At 36.8% G+C, this 16300-nt stretch overlaps 1 protein-coding gene across 1 annotated transcript; it reads left to right on the top strand.

Moving 5' to 3' along the window:
- Positions 1 to 256: 256 nt before the first annotated feature.
- Positions 257 to 2953, top strand: LOC107410871 (uncharacterized). The gene is made up of 3 exons (XM_016018358.4): positions 257 to 590; positions 704 to 809; positions 2636 to 2953. The coding sequence occupies exons 1-3, from the start codon at positions 479 to 481 to the stop codon at positions 2712 to 2714; spliced, it is 297 nt and encodes a 98-aa protein (XP_015873844.1). The 5' UTR covers positions 257 to 478; the 3' UTR covers positions 2715 to 2953.
- Positions 2954 to 16300: the final 13347 nt, after the last annotated feature.

The following is a 16300-nucleotide window of genomic DNA, read 5'->3' as shown; positions in this document are numbered from 1 at the left end:
GGCACGAAATTATATCAATATGCATCCTGGGGGTCGGGAGGAAAGCGGAATGTCACCAAACCCCAAAACAAACAACGTCTTTACCCCAAAAAAGAAAAGCTTGGGACGTGTACAACACGCGTGGAAGTGGAAGATCAGGATGACATTTGTATCAGATCTGTCGCTCTCTGATAAGATCATCATAAAACACACGCACAAGAAGGGAAAAAAAAAAAAAAAAAAAGCGTAAAAAGAACTATCAAAAAAGACTAAATATATATATATATATATATATTTTTTTTTTTACTGAGACTCTGTTTGAGTTTTCATCGCGCTTTCTCGCCTGACAGAAAGCCAGAAGAAAAAGCTCCTGAATTTTCTGTCGCTGCATAGTTCCTCCTCACGTGTCTAACTCCAGTAACGCGCTAGCACGCGCGCACAGAGAGAGAGAGAGAATTGGAATCTTGATCGTTGTTGGGGTTGGGTTGGGGAAAGGAAGATGAGGAAGGAAGACACTGTGAAGCTGATCAGCGCCGAGGGTTTCGAATTCGTAATCCACAAAGACGCCGCCATGGTTTCTCAGACCATCCGCAACATGCTTACCTCTCCCGGTATATATATATATATATATATATATTGATTTTCCCTTTTTTAATTTTTTCTGAAAAAATTGTTTGATTGTTTCAATTTTGAATGATTTAATTGGGTAAATAAATTATTAAAGGGAGTTTTGCCGAAACGGAGCATGGGGAGGTGACCTTCCCCGAGATAAGCACAACTATTCTTGAGAAGATCTGCAAGTATTTCTATTGGAATCTTCAATTTGCCAGGTTTTCCCATTTCCTACCATTTGTTTCTTTTTTGTTTATTTTATTTTTTTATAATTTTATGATCCTTTGTTGGTGAACATATATATATATATATATGTTTGTTTGGCTATTTTCTATGATTCTCTAACGGAATCAAAATCCAACTATGGGACACTGTGTTTTGCACGTCGAGGCTTTACTTAGATGCTTTTTTTATGAACCGATTACCCCATTTTTTGAATTTCGATTGCGGTCTTTTCTAGCATTTCTCTGCTGCTTATCTTGATTTTATATATATATATATATAATGTTTCCTTTATATCTTTATCTGGACCTGAATTGTGGCTTTTCTTGTTTGTTGGAAACTTGTAATGTCTTTTTCTTAAGTAAGAGTTATCTATAAACGGAACTTATATATTGAGTGAAACAGTTGTTAGTGGTTTGCTTACATTTTGTCAAAATTTGAAAGGCAACCCAATTAATGAGGTTTGATATTATAAGGGGCTTTTATGCTCTGTAGTGATATTACCCGCTACTTGAGTTATTGAGTAGAATTTGGGTTTTAGGGATATCAACACATTGGTTAAGTTACAAGCTCTAGTTTTACATGTTTGGTTGGTGGTAGTTGGCGGTGTAAATATTGAAGATTGAGGTCCTAACAACTCTTTTCTTCACAGTTCACCCATAAACACAGCAATATTTCCATGCTTTAGGGTCTGTTTGGTCAGCAGTTTTTAAGCTGTTTTTCTGTTCAGAAAACAGAAAACTGATATATAAAACGCTAAAAGAGGATAGGTGAACAGAGTAGAAGCTTCTCACTGTTTTTTCATCCCAATATGGCATACGACTGAATCTGAATCTGGATCTTCATGTTTCAATGATGTATTCACAAAATTATTTAGTTTGAATTGCAGCTCTCTTATGCTGATTCCTATTCTCAAATAATTAATTGAAGTAGGAAACCTACTAAAAAATTTTTTGATGGCTCATTACTCTTTTGCCTTGTTTACTGGCACACAAAAAATTTTAGTTTTTAATTCTGGTTTTTGCAAGTTTGTTTATTTGTGGTCTTCCAATTTGGAATGGAATTTTGGATTCTCAAATTCAATAAACCTTTTGCTTCCCCATCTTCCCCAAAATGCGTTTTTCAGTTCATTTCCTGTTGTGCCAAAGTAATTGGAGAAATAGCTGTGGTCTCTTGGTTACTTTAAGTATTAATTTGTTCCAATACATGTCCTAGGCCTGCTAATTTGCTGGTCCTTTAATTTGACTGCTGAATAATTTGGTAATTTAGTGCTATCTTGTGAAGGAAATATGTGAAGATCATTTTTAAAGGACTGCACTTCCTATGGATGATTCAGTTGCATAAGTTAGATCTAATATTTGGAGTAACATTACTAGGAATTGCAGTTTGCATTAATTGGAAACTCGTGGATGACTAATTTTGGACAAACAAGCCATTTAAGGAGATGTTTATTTAAATATTCTATAGATTTAATGGACTTTGCTAGGTTTTTAAGTTGTTTATTGTTTTGAATATGCATTGGGTGTTAGGCTATTCAAATATTCCATTAATTGAACAGACTTTGCTAGGTTTTTGGGTTGTTTATTGTTTTGAATATATAGTTGATTTTAGGCTGGGGATTTTAGTACGTACAAGACAATAGGCAGGCATGATATACTAATGGATGGGCATGTAATAGGTCTAAATTGTTTCTCTCCCCATTGATATTATCCTTGTCTGCTTTTTACAATTCCTTTCAACCAACTTGATGGACTGCTTATTGGTTTTTCTTGTTGAGTGTTTTTCTCCCTCCTTATTGACTTAGAATATGGTGTTTCTGTAGTGGGAAGGAGACTGAATTCCATATTGAACCTGAACTGACTCTAGAGTTGATGATGGCTGCCAATTATCTCCACACATGAACATATCATCCTGCTCTCTGCCTCTTGGGTGTCTACGTCTTTGTCTGTTTAAGTAATCATTGTGACATGACTTTATTGTTGCCCTTTGTATTTTTGGGTCTTTTACGAGATTGTTAACAACCAGATATGCTTGAGGACGAGATTGTAGCCTGAGAGGCTCAAGACGGTAGGAGTTCTATCTTGTCATCAAGTATTGGAGTTTACTATGGGACTGCAATATATGGTCTTTTAGTTTTTCATCTGATTTTCACTCTTGGAATAGTGTGAGACTCTCACGTGGTCAAATTTCATGTAGTTATAGAAAAAGTAAAATTGAAACTTTACCTTCCCTTCCCTGGATCATGTAAGACTGCTTCAGATGGATCTAAACAATTAAAAGTGCTAATTAAAAGGATTGAAAGGTTTTGTGACTTGCAAAACTATAGCTCAACTTCTCATGGTCACAAACTCGGACGAAAATGCAATTGGTTGCTTGTAGAATGATCTGCTTCAGGTTTCTGACACTTCAATTTTGTTTTAAGAGCTTCTCGTAAGTTTCGTTGGAAAGCAAACCCAAGTTATTGCCCTTAAGATAATTTCTTTAGCTGGGACTCTGAGGAAAGCGTGATCTCTTCCCCTTTAATTGTATCTGATCATATCACAATCGATCAACAGGCCGCAAGCTTTGCGTTGGAGTTCCATTTTTGTGTTCTAAAATATAGTTAAAAAAAATAAAATTATGAAAGATTAGATAAAACGTTATAAAAGTTCCATGCCTTTAGAAGTAGAGAATGGGGGGCTGTTGTGAAAATTCAAAACGGGAACTTTAGGAATTAAGATTTAAATGCAATACCATATTGCTCCAGAAAAATATAAAAAATTGACTGAATTACACAATTAATTGATTCCCTTCGTATGGAAAAGGAAGATCAAAAATATTTTATTTTTTTGGTCTCATGAAATAGTGGGGTAACTTTTTTTTTTTTTTTTTCTTTTGGTCCTAAGAAAAAGTAATATAGAAGTAAAAAAACAAGATATTCTCAATATAGTACTCGATAAAAAGATATAAAACATTGTCAAAGTTCCTTGCCTTTAGAAGTGGATATGGTGGCTGTTGTGAAAATTCAAACCGTGAACGTTAGGAACTAAGATTTAATACAATATTATATTGCTCCTAGGGGACGAAAAAAAAAAAAAAAAAAAACAAAAAAAAAAGAGGCTCCTAAATTACACAATTAATTCCCTTCATATGGAAAAAGGATGATAAGATCAAAAAGATATAAAAGAGACCTATTTTTTGGTCTCATGAAATGGCAGGGGAATTTTTTTTTTTTTTTAAATATTATTTTATTTTTTATTTTTTATAAATATCGTCATACTTTTTGCTTCTTTCTGGAAGCAGAAAAAAAAGAAAAAAGAAAAAAGAAAAAAATGGTGCAAATAATCCATGAAGAACTTCATTTCTTAATTGTCACAGGTTCATAACGGATCGTCTTACTGATAAGCTCAATATACCCCAAAAAAAAAAAAAAAAAAAGAAAAAAGAAAAAAGAAGATAATAAAAATTATAAACTTAACGACGGTGCCTAAAAATAATGCATTCATTGTGGGTCGTGTAGCTTCCTTTACTCGCTACTTTAGATCAATCATGGTGTTCAGTCAAATTGGCATCCCTCGATATGGACATGTCAGATGAGCAACAATGAGCCTGCATCTTTTTATAAATTATATATATATATATATATATATAATTTTTTTTTCTTTTGTAAATGGTGATAAAAGAATTTGCATTTTTTTCTTTGTTGGTAATTGATAAAAGAATTTGCATATGTATTTGTCCAAGAAAACTAAATTCATTCTAAAAGTTTCCTCTGCCTCTATGTAGTGTGAACCATATTTGATTTTGTTTCCTTCAATTATAGCCATTTTAGCCCATTATTACAGCATATCGATCATCCTTATAGATTTTGTTTAAAGGAAATGATTAAAGCATAACTTTTATGAATTGGTTTCCTTCAAAAGGAAGCATGTCTATCTTTGAATGGGCTAAGTCTCTCCCGAATGCTTTGTTGGTCCATTGATCAAAAATCATGTAACATATTCTCTTGTGAAGGGCTATTGTGAACCCAAAAAAGATTAGATCCAATTTTCATTTAATAAATTCTATATAGTAGAACCTCTTTATAAGCATACTGTTGGAATTAAATTAAATTTATAACTATATAACTTAGTAGAGTTGTTGTTAAAAATATTTTACCTTCAACAAAATTTTTTCCATATTTGACAAGTTGTTATATACCAATAAGTTATAGTTTTTGTAACAATTCTAAAAAATAAATCATAGTCCTAAATAGTTTTACACAAATATTTTATATCATGTTGAACCTTGAATAATTTTTTGCAACAGATAGATAATTATTATGTGAAGGTAAAGTTCATTAGCATGGATTTAAAAAAATCATAATTTATTACAATGAAGAGTTTTTTTTTTATTTTTTTTATTTATAACTTATTTAAGTTAGGACTAAAGTTTTTCATAACTAGATAAAAATTATTCTAATATAGAATATTATTATACAGATGTTTTACTATATGTGTAAATATTATATTTTGTAAATGTATAAAAATGGATACTCCTTTTGTTTTACTTTGTTCTGAATATGAAATTATTCATCAAACCACTGTTTCATATTTACCCTAGTTTCATGGTGTTACAGAATGCAAATATAGAATTTTAAAAGAGATGATGAATGGTATGTTAATAAGTTCTGGTTTACCTTAGAACATGTGAGAGGAAGCATTGCTTTATGCAAATTTTCTTTTTAATAAAATATCTTATAAGAAATCTAATATGATGCCTTATGAGTTGTAGAAAGGTAAAAAGCTTATCTATAAATACTTGAAATGTGGGGGTGTCTTGCTAAGTTAATAACACCTGGTCTTAAGGGATTGAGATAGGACTTACAACTGTTGATTGTATATTTATTGGATATGCAATTAATAGTAATGCTTATAGGTTCCTTGTGTATAAATTTGAAATTTCTAACGTGCATGTTAATACAATTATTGAATCTAAAAATGTATATTTTTATAAAGATGTATTTCCTTGTAAAATAGCACGTGATACTAGTTCTTCAAAAAGAACTTATGATGAGAATGAAAATTAAAAGGAAATTGATAGTGAGGCAAGAAGCAACAAAAAAATTAAAATTTCAAAATCTTTTGGTATGAAAATTTTAACTTACATATTAGAAATTGAACCAAAGAATTTCGAAGAACTTATTTCTATATCCGAAGCTCCTTATTGGAAAGAAGCAATCGATAGTGAAATTGAGTCCATCATGTAAAATCATATATGGGAATTAGTAAATCTTCCACTTGGAAGTAAACCTTTAGGTTGCAAGTGGATCTTTAAGAAAAAGGTGAAAGTCGATGGATCAATTGATAAATATAAGATTAGAGTAGTAGCAAAGGGCTACAAAGAAAAAGAAGGAGTAGGTTTTTTGATACATATTCACCAGTTACAAAAATTACATCTATTCGAATGTTGTTGCATTAAAAAATTAGAAATACATCAAATGGATGTAAAAATGACATTTTAAGATAGTGAATTTGTCAGGACCTGCCCAGAATTCCTTCCCGGAACCCTAGACAAGCCCTGATCCCAGGGAAATACCACCGAACCTTCCAACGGAAAATCCGGCAGCATCTCCCCTAAGGGTAGGACTTACCAAAAATCACCTGCACTGAAAACACACTTCTATACTCATCCCCTTATTCCTCCCACAAAAACTACAAATTGATTCTATAAATTTACAGCACTTCACAACAATCACGGTAAACCAGTGCATAAATAAAACATAAGTGTCCAAATAGTATACAGAGCTTTATGAAGTGCTATTCAACAGAAATACAACAAAGATGAAAGAAATAATTCAACTGAAAGGAATGAGTACGAAAGTACTTCTCGAAACACGATAGCAGCGGAGAATTGGTTCGCTCCGGAAGAACGTCTACCACCCCTTGCACCTAAGGGAACGGAACTTAAAAACGTGAGATGCTAATCATTTCAATGAGTGACCCTAACTACTTAACACTTTTAATGATAATAATAATAATAAAATAACAAATAAAGGAATCGAATTAATACCAACAATTAATAAATAAATAATAATAGTTGGAAATGATAATTTTCCCTCAAAACTCTCACCAATCACTCCGTTGGAAATGTTCCATTTTTAAAAGGATTTTACAAAACCCGATATTCGTACTTCCCGAAAACCAAGGGACCAAACATTTGATAAACAATAAATAAATAAATACCCCAATATATAATTAAAATGTAATAAATTATAATAAATAAATTTTGAACACCTTTGGGGTTTGAAACTTTATCTGAAAATTACACTTGACGCACCACACGATATACCGGTGATGCCCTCTGATGCCCAGCGTCCTGAGCACCGACTGGCGGGGAGATTAAAGAGAGAAACTTGCAAACGGCACTTCGGCGTCCTGACAGTACCGCTGCTGAAACCATCATCCCGGCCAAGGAGGGGGGCGGCTGTGGCCAATAACAAACTTGCCTGCCCACGGTCCAATGGCAACTCACGGGAGAAATAATAATACTTGCGCGCTGAACCACATATACATATACCAGAACACCAATACTGTATGAATGAGTCTAAAATAATTATTAAACCAACTGTACCGTTTTTCCAAAATTACCGTAGGAAATATATTAAATTTTCACACTTACCATCCCACATACTTTTATTTAACAAACCGGTACGAAAACATCAATAACAAATAAACCATAATTTTTCTCGTAATACGATGTTCAACAAATAAAATACCGTGGGCATAATTGTAAAATTAAACCACCAATTTAACAAATATTTTCATAAAATATTTAAACCAATTATGCTCAAAATAATACTTAAAACCACGTACGACTATTACCGAAATATACTTTGCTCATGCATAATAAATAAATTAAATCACAATAAAACCATAATTAAATTGTACCACATGAGCATAATTTAAATACCAATTAAACATAATTAATTGTCCAAAATATTTTTAAAGGTGGGTCACTCACCTTAAGCGCGTAAATCAGCTAAGATCCTCCGCAGGATCAACTCCACTACTCGTACGCGCACCTAAAACATCCATAGTACACCAACCGAATATATTAATATTTTAATCGGATAATTCCCAAATGGGTACCCGGGGAGCGAACACAACAACAACTAAAAGTTACGAGTTATATACCGAATCGAAGCTTGAGTGATGAGAATCACGGATTCGGTCTTACTTTCCGGTGATCGGACCCGAGGTGGCCGGAATCTCGCCGGAAAGCTTTCAGGTTTTGACTCCTCAATTCTCTCAAACTGTCATGAATTGGTGGAAAAGGATGTCAAATTCGGGTTCAGGAGGTCGAACACAGTGGACAAAGACCGGCGGTGCGACTGGGTACTCACCGGAACAGTAACTTCCGGCAAGCCGCCGCGGTCACCGGCAACCTTCACCGACGGCGGTGTGTGCGGTGGCCATTGGCTGAGATTTTTGGCAGATTTGTAGATCGAGGAGAGAGGATTCCAATGGGACCGACGGTGAGGCAAACAGAGGCCGGACGGCGGAGAAATCGAGGTTTGAAGATTTCGGCCCCTCGCCGGAAAAAGCTCCGATCCCTGCGCGTCGGAGGTCCGGTGGCTGTGAAATTTGGTGGGTAGGCCGGACTTGAGGAGGTGGTGAGGGGTGGCTGGCGCGTGTGGCCTGAAAATGGCCGGAAACAGGGCAAACGGCGGTGGAGGGAAAAATCGCCGCCGATCTTCGCTGCCTCGATCCGGGCCTGTCCGGCGACCAACGGCCGTGAAATTTTGGGGTTTGGTCAAAAATGAGGAGAGGCTTCCGTCTGGACGGCGCGTGTAATGTGAATTGGCCGGAAAATTTGAAGATTCCGGCGGCCGGTCGGTCTCTCTCTCTCTCTCTTTCTCTCTCTTCCCTGAGATTTTTGTCAAATAAAAGCCATCGTGGTGACACTGTTCATTCCATGTGGACCAATTAGGTGATGACACATGGCATCACTGTGCACTTAAGCCAGATATAATAAAATATTATGGTATCCGACGAACTTCAAACGTCCATAACTTTTTAACCAAATGTCCGATTTAAGCGTGCCGCTAGTCTATGAACTCGTATCGACGAGTACTTTACAACCATACAAGAGTCAAAACAAAATTACACCACAAGAAAAAGTCAACTCCTGACACCTTTTGGACTGTTTGCACCTCAACTTGTTTTGCCCATAACTTTCAAACCGTAGCTCCGTTTTCGACGTGCTACTAATCTACGAACTCGGGGCATCATGCACTTCGCCACGGTACCTTGGTCAACTAGAAATTTCAACTGGAACAAAAAGTCAACTTTTAACCTGCTCGGTCAACGGTCAACCTCGGTCAACGTGCACGGATTCCGGTGTGAGTTGGGACGGGGTGTTACAGAATTTGATGAAGAGATTTACATGGGGCAACCTGAAGGGTTTATAGCTCCTGGAAATGAAGATAAAGTTTGTGAACTTGTAAAATTGTTATATGATTTAAAACAAGCTCCGAAACAATGGCATAAAAAGTTTGACAATATAATGAAGTCAAACGGGTTTATAATAAATTAATGTGATAAATGTGTTTATGAGAAAGATACTAAATATGATTATGTGATTGTATGTGTTTATTTAGATGATATGCTCATCATTGGTAGCACTAAAGAAATAATTCAACCTACTAAGAGAATTTTGATTTGTAAATTTGAGATGAAAGATTTGGGTATCGCAAATGTTATTCTAGAAATTAAAATTTCTAGAGTTCAAGATGGTTTTATTCTGCCTCAAAAGCACTAGATTGAAAATTGCTTAATAAGTTTGACAAAGATAGTGATCATATTTCAAAAACACCAATAGACCCAAAGTTTCCATTATATAAAAATCATGGGAATTGTGTATTAGAATTAGAATATTCTCGAATCATTGATAGTCTAATGTACGTTATGAGTTGTATAAGACTAGATACACCTTACTCAGTTAGCAAATTGAGTAATACACAAGTAATCCTAGTAATAATCACTGGATAACAATAATTAGAGTTCTTAGATGTCTAAGACATACTATGGATTATGAATTATATTATACAAGATATTCTGCTGTACTTGAGAGATACAATGATGCTAATTAAATATTTGACTCAAATGATTCAAGATCCACAAGTATATATGTTTTATGCTTGGAGGTGCAGCAGTATCTTGGAAATCTTCCAAGCAGACTTTTGTTGCAAGGTCCACAATAGAATCTAAATTTATTGCTTTAGATATAGTTGGAGAAGAAGTAGAATGACTTCGACATTTCCTAAACGATATTTTAAGATGGTCAATATCTCTACCTGCTATTTGCATACATTGTGATAGTCAATATGCTATTGGAAGGCCACAAAACCAAAATTATAATGGTAAATCTTGACATATATGTTGAAGACAGAATACTGTAAAATAATTGTTCTCAAATGGAATAATATCTATAGATTATGTGAAATCTAAGGATAATCTTGTGGATCCATTTACTAAAGATTTAACAAGAGAGCACGTTTATCGAGGAGAATGGGATTAAAGCATTTAGTTTATCAAATATTAAAGAAATTGCTTGTGATATGTTAGTACTGTAATGATTTTAATACATAATCTTCATTGTGGAATAAAACTCCTTGTCAACTTACTTCTTGTCAACTTACTTTACTGCTAAATGTTAATGTAGCATTTTTTTTTCTTGTAAAAAGATGGAGATTGAGAAAGAAGGTTAAAATTAATGGAGCAACTTGAAAAGACGAGGATGGGAATTTAGCATACAAAAACAAAGTGTAACCACATAATTAATCGCTTCATTCACAGTGAAATTAACTAAACATCTAATATAAAACTTCATTTATGAATTACCAAAATCCAATTTTGCAAAAAATACACTCAACCAGAACGAAAAAAATTTTGGAGATGAAAAAAGTGTAATTTCAATGAAAACTTGTTGAAACTATACTAATCAAAAGGATCAAAGATGCATTTAGTCCAGCACCAAACCACAATTACAGATGCAAATGAAAATAACAAAGGTGTTTGGTAGATTGAGTCTTTTCTTCACTTTGCAAGATAAAGCTGCATTTTTATCAATTGTAACATTCATGACTCAACCAAATAAAAAAAAAAAAAAGCAAAGAACTCCAGATTCTCAGAAGTGTTTATGAAGCATAATTTGGGTTTCCAAGTTGTATGGCACAGTACTGCTGGAAGAACCTCATGAAGGAACCAAAACAAAAACATCCCATAAAAGTGTTGGTCAGGAGTATGATTTCGAAGTTGGCAGAGATGGATTGAAACGACTTTTGGAAATTTGGACACTAAAAAAAAGGGGGTCTTTCTCATTAGGCAAACATCTCAACTTCCAAACATCCATATTAGCCAAATTTGTAGGCATAGTTCTCTTAGAGAAAACAATCTCTGCCTTGGAATTAAAAATCCAATCACCAATTTCTTTCAATCCTTCCTCCTTTTCTATAATGATTGATATCTGAAGATGAAGTGGTATAAAGGAGAAGCAAGTGGTTGTTGATGATTGATTCTGAGGTATCTTGATCATTCATTACTATGGACACGAGTCCCTATGATACAGTACCCAAATTTTGAAAACTCAAAAGAACAATACTCCACAAAATGAGGTCCCACCAAACTACTTCATATATCCTATTAAAATAATTGATCTTTAATCTACATAGGTTTAATTTTGACACAGTCCTTAATTATGGACATCAATAGATAAAAAAAACTAACATGTCTTATACATACATCATCAGCATGGGCAAAAACTATAGCACATCATTGGATGTAATGAGGTGCAGGGAATATTAGTTAATTAGCTAGATGCATTTGAGAAATAATCAAAAGGCTCAAATTGTGTACTGTCCAATATCCAAATAAACCAAGGAGCCACAATTTGGTTATGAGACATGTACCACAATATGAAGAAATCACTTTGTTAAAATTGATTTACAACGCTACATGTAACAACCCATCTCGAACCACGTCGGAATTTTTGCACGTTGATCGAGGTTGATTGTTGACCGTTGACCCAAGGGGTCAAAAGTTGACTTTTTGACCCAATTGGAATTCTAGGTTGATTGAGGTACCGTTACGACGTACACGTTGGCACGAGTTCGTAGACTAGTAGCACGTTGAAAACGGAGCTACAGTTTGAAAGTTATGAGCAAAACAAGTTGAGGTCCAAACTGTCCAAGGGGTGCCGGAGTTGACTTTTTATTCATGCAAAGTTGAGCATTGACTCATGCATGGTTGTAAAGTGTTCTTCGATACGAGTCCGTAGACTAGCGGCACGTCGGATTTGGACATGTGGTTTAGAAGTTATGGACCTGTAGAGTTTTTCAAACATAGTATTTTTTTAATATTATTTTTAAACGCGTAATGATGTGCCACGTGTGACTTAATGAAGGTGACCATGTGTCACCATGTTGAGAAGCCACATGTCAACCATGTGTAAAATCATATTATTTTATTAGTATTTTAAATAATAATATTATTATTAATATTATTTAATTAATTTGAATTTATTTCTTTTTATTTTCCTTTTTCTTTTTCTTTTTTTTTTCCTTTTCCCCACGTGGGAAAAAAGGCCATGGGGCTCGATTCCTTTTCTTCTTCTTCTTCTTCTTCTTCTTCTTCTTTCTTTCTTTCTTTCTTTCTTTCTTTCTTTCTTCCTTCCCACCGACCGTCTCTCTCTCTCCCTGCTGCACTTTTTCCGGCCGCCGGAACCACGCACGCGCCGATCGACGTGAAAGCTCGCAGCTGGGCGACACCGGCGGCCAAATCTCCGGCCGAATGGCCAGCGGACGCGCCGGGATCGGCCTCCAACGCCGGCGGCCGGTGTGTCGCTGGTTTGGCCATTTTTCGGTAGCCACCGGTCGTGCAACCGGTCCTTTCCCACTAATTTGGACCCTCTGAGTCCGATTCTGAGCTCCAATTAACTCAACTCCCGTCGATTTGCAAGATACGAGGAATTGAAAACCGACCGAAGCTTTCCGGCCACCTCCGGCGGAATTGGGGTCGATGGAGATCGGATTTGTAATCCTCGTCGCTCAAGCTTCAATTCGGTATATTATTCGACCATTTTGGTTAACGTTTGTGTTTGACCCCCGAGTACAGGGTATTTTTTACCCGAATAAAATATTAATTTATTTGATTGTGTGTGAATTGTGTCCTAGGAGCACCGATGTAACACCCCGTCCCAAATCGCACTGGAATCCGTGCACGTTGACCGAGGTTGACCGTTGACCGAAGGGGGTCAAAAGTTGACTTTTTGACTCGGTGAGAATTTTGAGTTGACTAGGGTACCGTGGCGAAGTGCACGATGCCACGAGTTCGTAGACTGGTAGCACGTCGAAAACGGAGCTACGGTTTGAAAGTTATGGACGAAACAAGTTGCGGTCCAAACTGTCCAAGGGGTGCCGGAGTTGACTTTTTGTTTATGGGGAATTGAGCTTTGACTAATGCATGGTTGTGAAGTGCTCGTCGATACGAGTTCACAGACTAGTGGCACGCTCAAAACGGACATCCGGTTAAAAAGTTATGGACGTTTGAAGTTTACCGGATACCGTATTATTTTAATGTTTTTGGGTCGGTGAACAGTGAAATACCACGTGTCAGCTTCTGATTGGTCCACGTGGCATGAACAGTGTCACGCAGGGTTTTTATTTGTTAAAACTCTCGGGGAAGAGAGAGAAAGAGAGAGAGGAGAGAGAAAGAGAGAGAGGAGAGAGAGAGAGAGTCACCGGCCGCCGGTCATTTTCACGTTTTCCGGCCTAGTTACTGTACACACGCCGGCCATCCAGATTGCCCACCTCATTTCCGGCAAAACCTCCAAATTTCACGGCGAACGGCCGCCGGACGTGCCCGGATCGGACGTCCGAAGTTTGGCGGCGATTTTTCCCCCTCCACCGCCGGCCACCGCGAATCGGCACTATTCCGGCCGATATACAGTACATGCGCCGTACACCCATCATCCTCTCCTCAAGTCCGGCCTACCCACCAAAAATCACGACCATCGGACCACCGACGCGCCGGGATCGGAGCGTTTTCCGGCGAGGGGTCGGAAATCTTCAAACGGTGATTTCTCCGCCGTCCGACCTCCGTTTTGCTCACCGCCGGTCCCGTTGGATTGCTCTCCTCACGATCTACAAGTCTGCAAAATTTCACAGCCAACGACCACCGCACGCACGCGCCGCCGGCGACGGTTGCCGGTGACCGCGGCGGCCCGCCGGAAAATACTGTTCTGGCGAGTACCCGAAATTCCGGCCAGCTCCAGTCCGCAGTGTTCGACCTCCTGAACCCAAATCCGACTTCCGTTTCCGCCAATTCGCGACGGTTTGGGAGAATTGCGGAGCCGAAACTCGAAAAGCTTTCCGGCGAGATTCCGACCCCGTCGGGTCCGATCACCGGAAAGTAAGACCGAATCCGTGATCCTCATCACGCGAGCTTCGATTCGGTATATAACTCGTAAATTCAAGATAACGTTTGTGTTTTACCCCCGGGTACCGGGTATTATTTACCCGATTAAAATATTAATTTATTTGACTGTCTGTGAATTTTGTTCTAGGAGCACCGGTGAGTCGTAGAATTGATCCCGTAGTGGATCATGGGTTAATTGCGTGCTCCAGGTGAGTGACCCACCTTCAAATTAATTTTGGGAAATTAATTGGTGAATATATTATGTGTGATTCAAATATTTGGAATTTAATTCCTATGTGCCAAATATTTATTGGATTTATTGTGGAATTGTTTATGAATTTATTGGATTTAAGAAAATGTGCATTATATAAATTTATGCCATGTGAAATTATTTTATGGTTTTGAGGATTTTGAAATTGGTGTGGTTTTAATGGTAAATTGGGCACGATTTGAATTTCAAATATTTCAAGGAAAATATTTGGTTATGTTGGTGATTTCAATTTTCATAAAATATGCCCATGAAATATTATGAGATTTGATTATGATATTTTGAGCATTATTTATGCTATTGGGAAAATGTGGATATTTGAATTGATGGATTTGAAAGTTGGTGGATTTGAAAATCATGGAATTTATGGCATTGATTATAAAGAAATTGTGGAGAATTTCCCGGTTCAAGCGGATGGATTATGCCCGCTATGCTTATGAAAAATGTGAAATCTGTTTTATGATTTAAATTTATGGATTTTATGATTTTTAGATGCACCGTGCACGTACTGGTGTTCTGATTATGTGATATGGTATATGTGATATGGATATTGTGCACACGGATATGATTAGCGCGCAGGTGGGTGTGAGTAGCGCGCGGTTGATATTATGAGGGTGTCCTGTGGATGCCATCGGAGAGGGTGGCCACCCCCCTTTGGCCGGGACACCAGGTTAGCAGCGGCGCAGTGGGACGCCATGCGACCGTATGCCGGTTTCTCTCTATAACCTCCTGTCTGGCAGTACCTCGGGACGCTGGGTACTCTGGCGCCACTGGTATATAGTGGGTGCATCAAATGATTTTCAGAACTGTGTTTTAAAAATAAAATGTTTGGAAACTGTATTGGAAAAATAAAATTAATTATTACTGTTCTGATATTTATTTGATGTCTTGGTTTTCGGGGAATATGAATAAAGGGTTTTGTGAAAATGTTTTAAAAGGGGAACCTTTGCAACTGAGAGAATTGTAAGGGTTTTGAGAGAAATTATTATTTCCAAATAATTATTATTTATACTTATTACTGTGATATTATATGGTATAGTAGTAGGGTCGCTCACTGAGATGATTAGCATCTCACACTCTTAAATTCCGTTCCTCTAGGTTCCAGGTTGTCGGTGTTCATTCGGAGCGGACTTGATCTTCCTCGCTGTTTTACTTCGTGAAGTACCCTGTTCTTCTTTATTGCGGTTGTACTATTTCTTTCATTCTTGTTGTATTTATTTTGCACTGGATTACTGTATTTATATTGAAGTGCTGAAATTTGTGGAAACAATTTGTAGTCTGTGGGAGGAATAAGGGGATGTTGTTAGAAGTGTGTTTTCAGTGTAGGTAATTTGTGGTAAGTAAATCCCTTAGGGGAGGCTCTGCCGGATTTTCCGTTGGAGGGTTCGGTAGAGTTTCCCTGGGATCAGGGCTGTCTAGGGTTCCGGGGAAAGAATTCTGGACGGGTCCTGACAACCGGTGAGTCGTGGAATTGATCCCATGGTGGATCGTAGGTTAATTGCGTGCTCCAGGTGAGTGACCCACCTTCAAATTAAATTTGGGAATTTAATTGGTGAATATTATGTGTGATTTAAATATTGGAATTTAAATTCTATGTGCCAAGTAATTATTTGATTTATTGTGGAATTATTGGTGAATTTATTGGATTTAAGAAATTGTGGAGAATTTTCGGGTTCAAGCGGATGGTTTAAACCCGCTCTATTTATGCAAAATGTGGAATTTGATATATAAATTAAATATGTGGATTTTCTGATTTTTGGATGCACCTTGCACGTACTGGTGT

The sequence above is a fragment of the Ziziphus jujuba genome, chromosome 10, assembly GCF_031755915.1.
Source record: "Ziziphus jujuba cultivar Dongzao chromosome 10, ASM3175591v1".
Taxonomy (NCBI): domain Eukaryota; kingdom Viridiplantae; phylum Streptophyta; class Magnoliopsida; order Rosales; family Rhamnaceae; genus Ziziphus; species Ziziphus jujuba.
Note: the sequence above shows the minus strand (reverse complement) of the source record. Positions and strands in the feature narration are given on the sequence as shown.

Bases quoted from the DNA above. Each gene is read 5' to 3' on its own strand.
- LOC107410871 (XM_016018358.4), top strand. From the start codon at position 479: ATGAGGAAGGAAGACACTGTGAAGCTGATCAGCGCCGAGGGTTTCGAA. The intron at 591-703 runs GTATATATATAT...AAATTATTAAAG, and splicing joins CAACATGCTTACCTCTCCCG to GGAGTTTTGCCGAAACGGAG. The intron at 810-2,635 runs GTTTTCCCATTT...GTGTTTCTGTAG, and splicing joins TGGAATCTTCAATTTGCCAG to TGGGAAGGAGACTGAATTCC.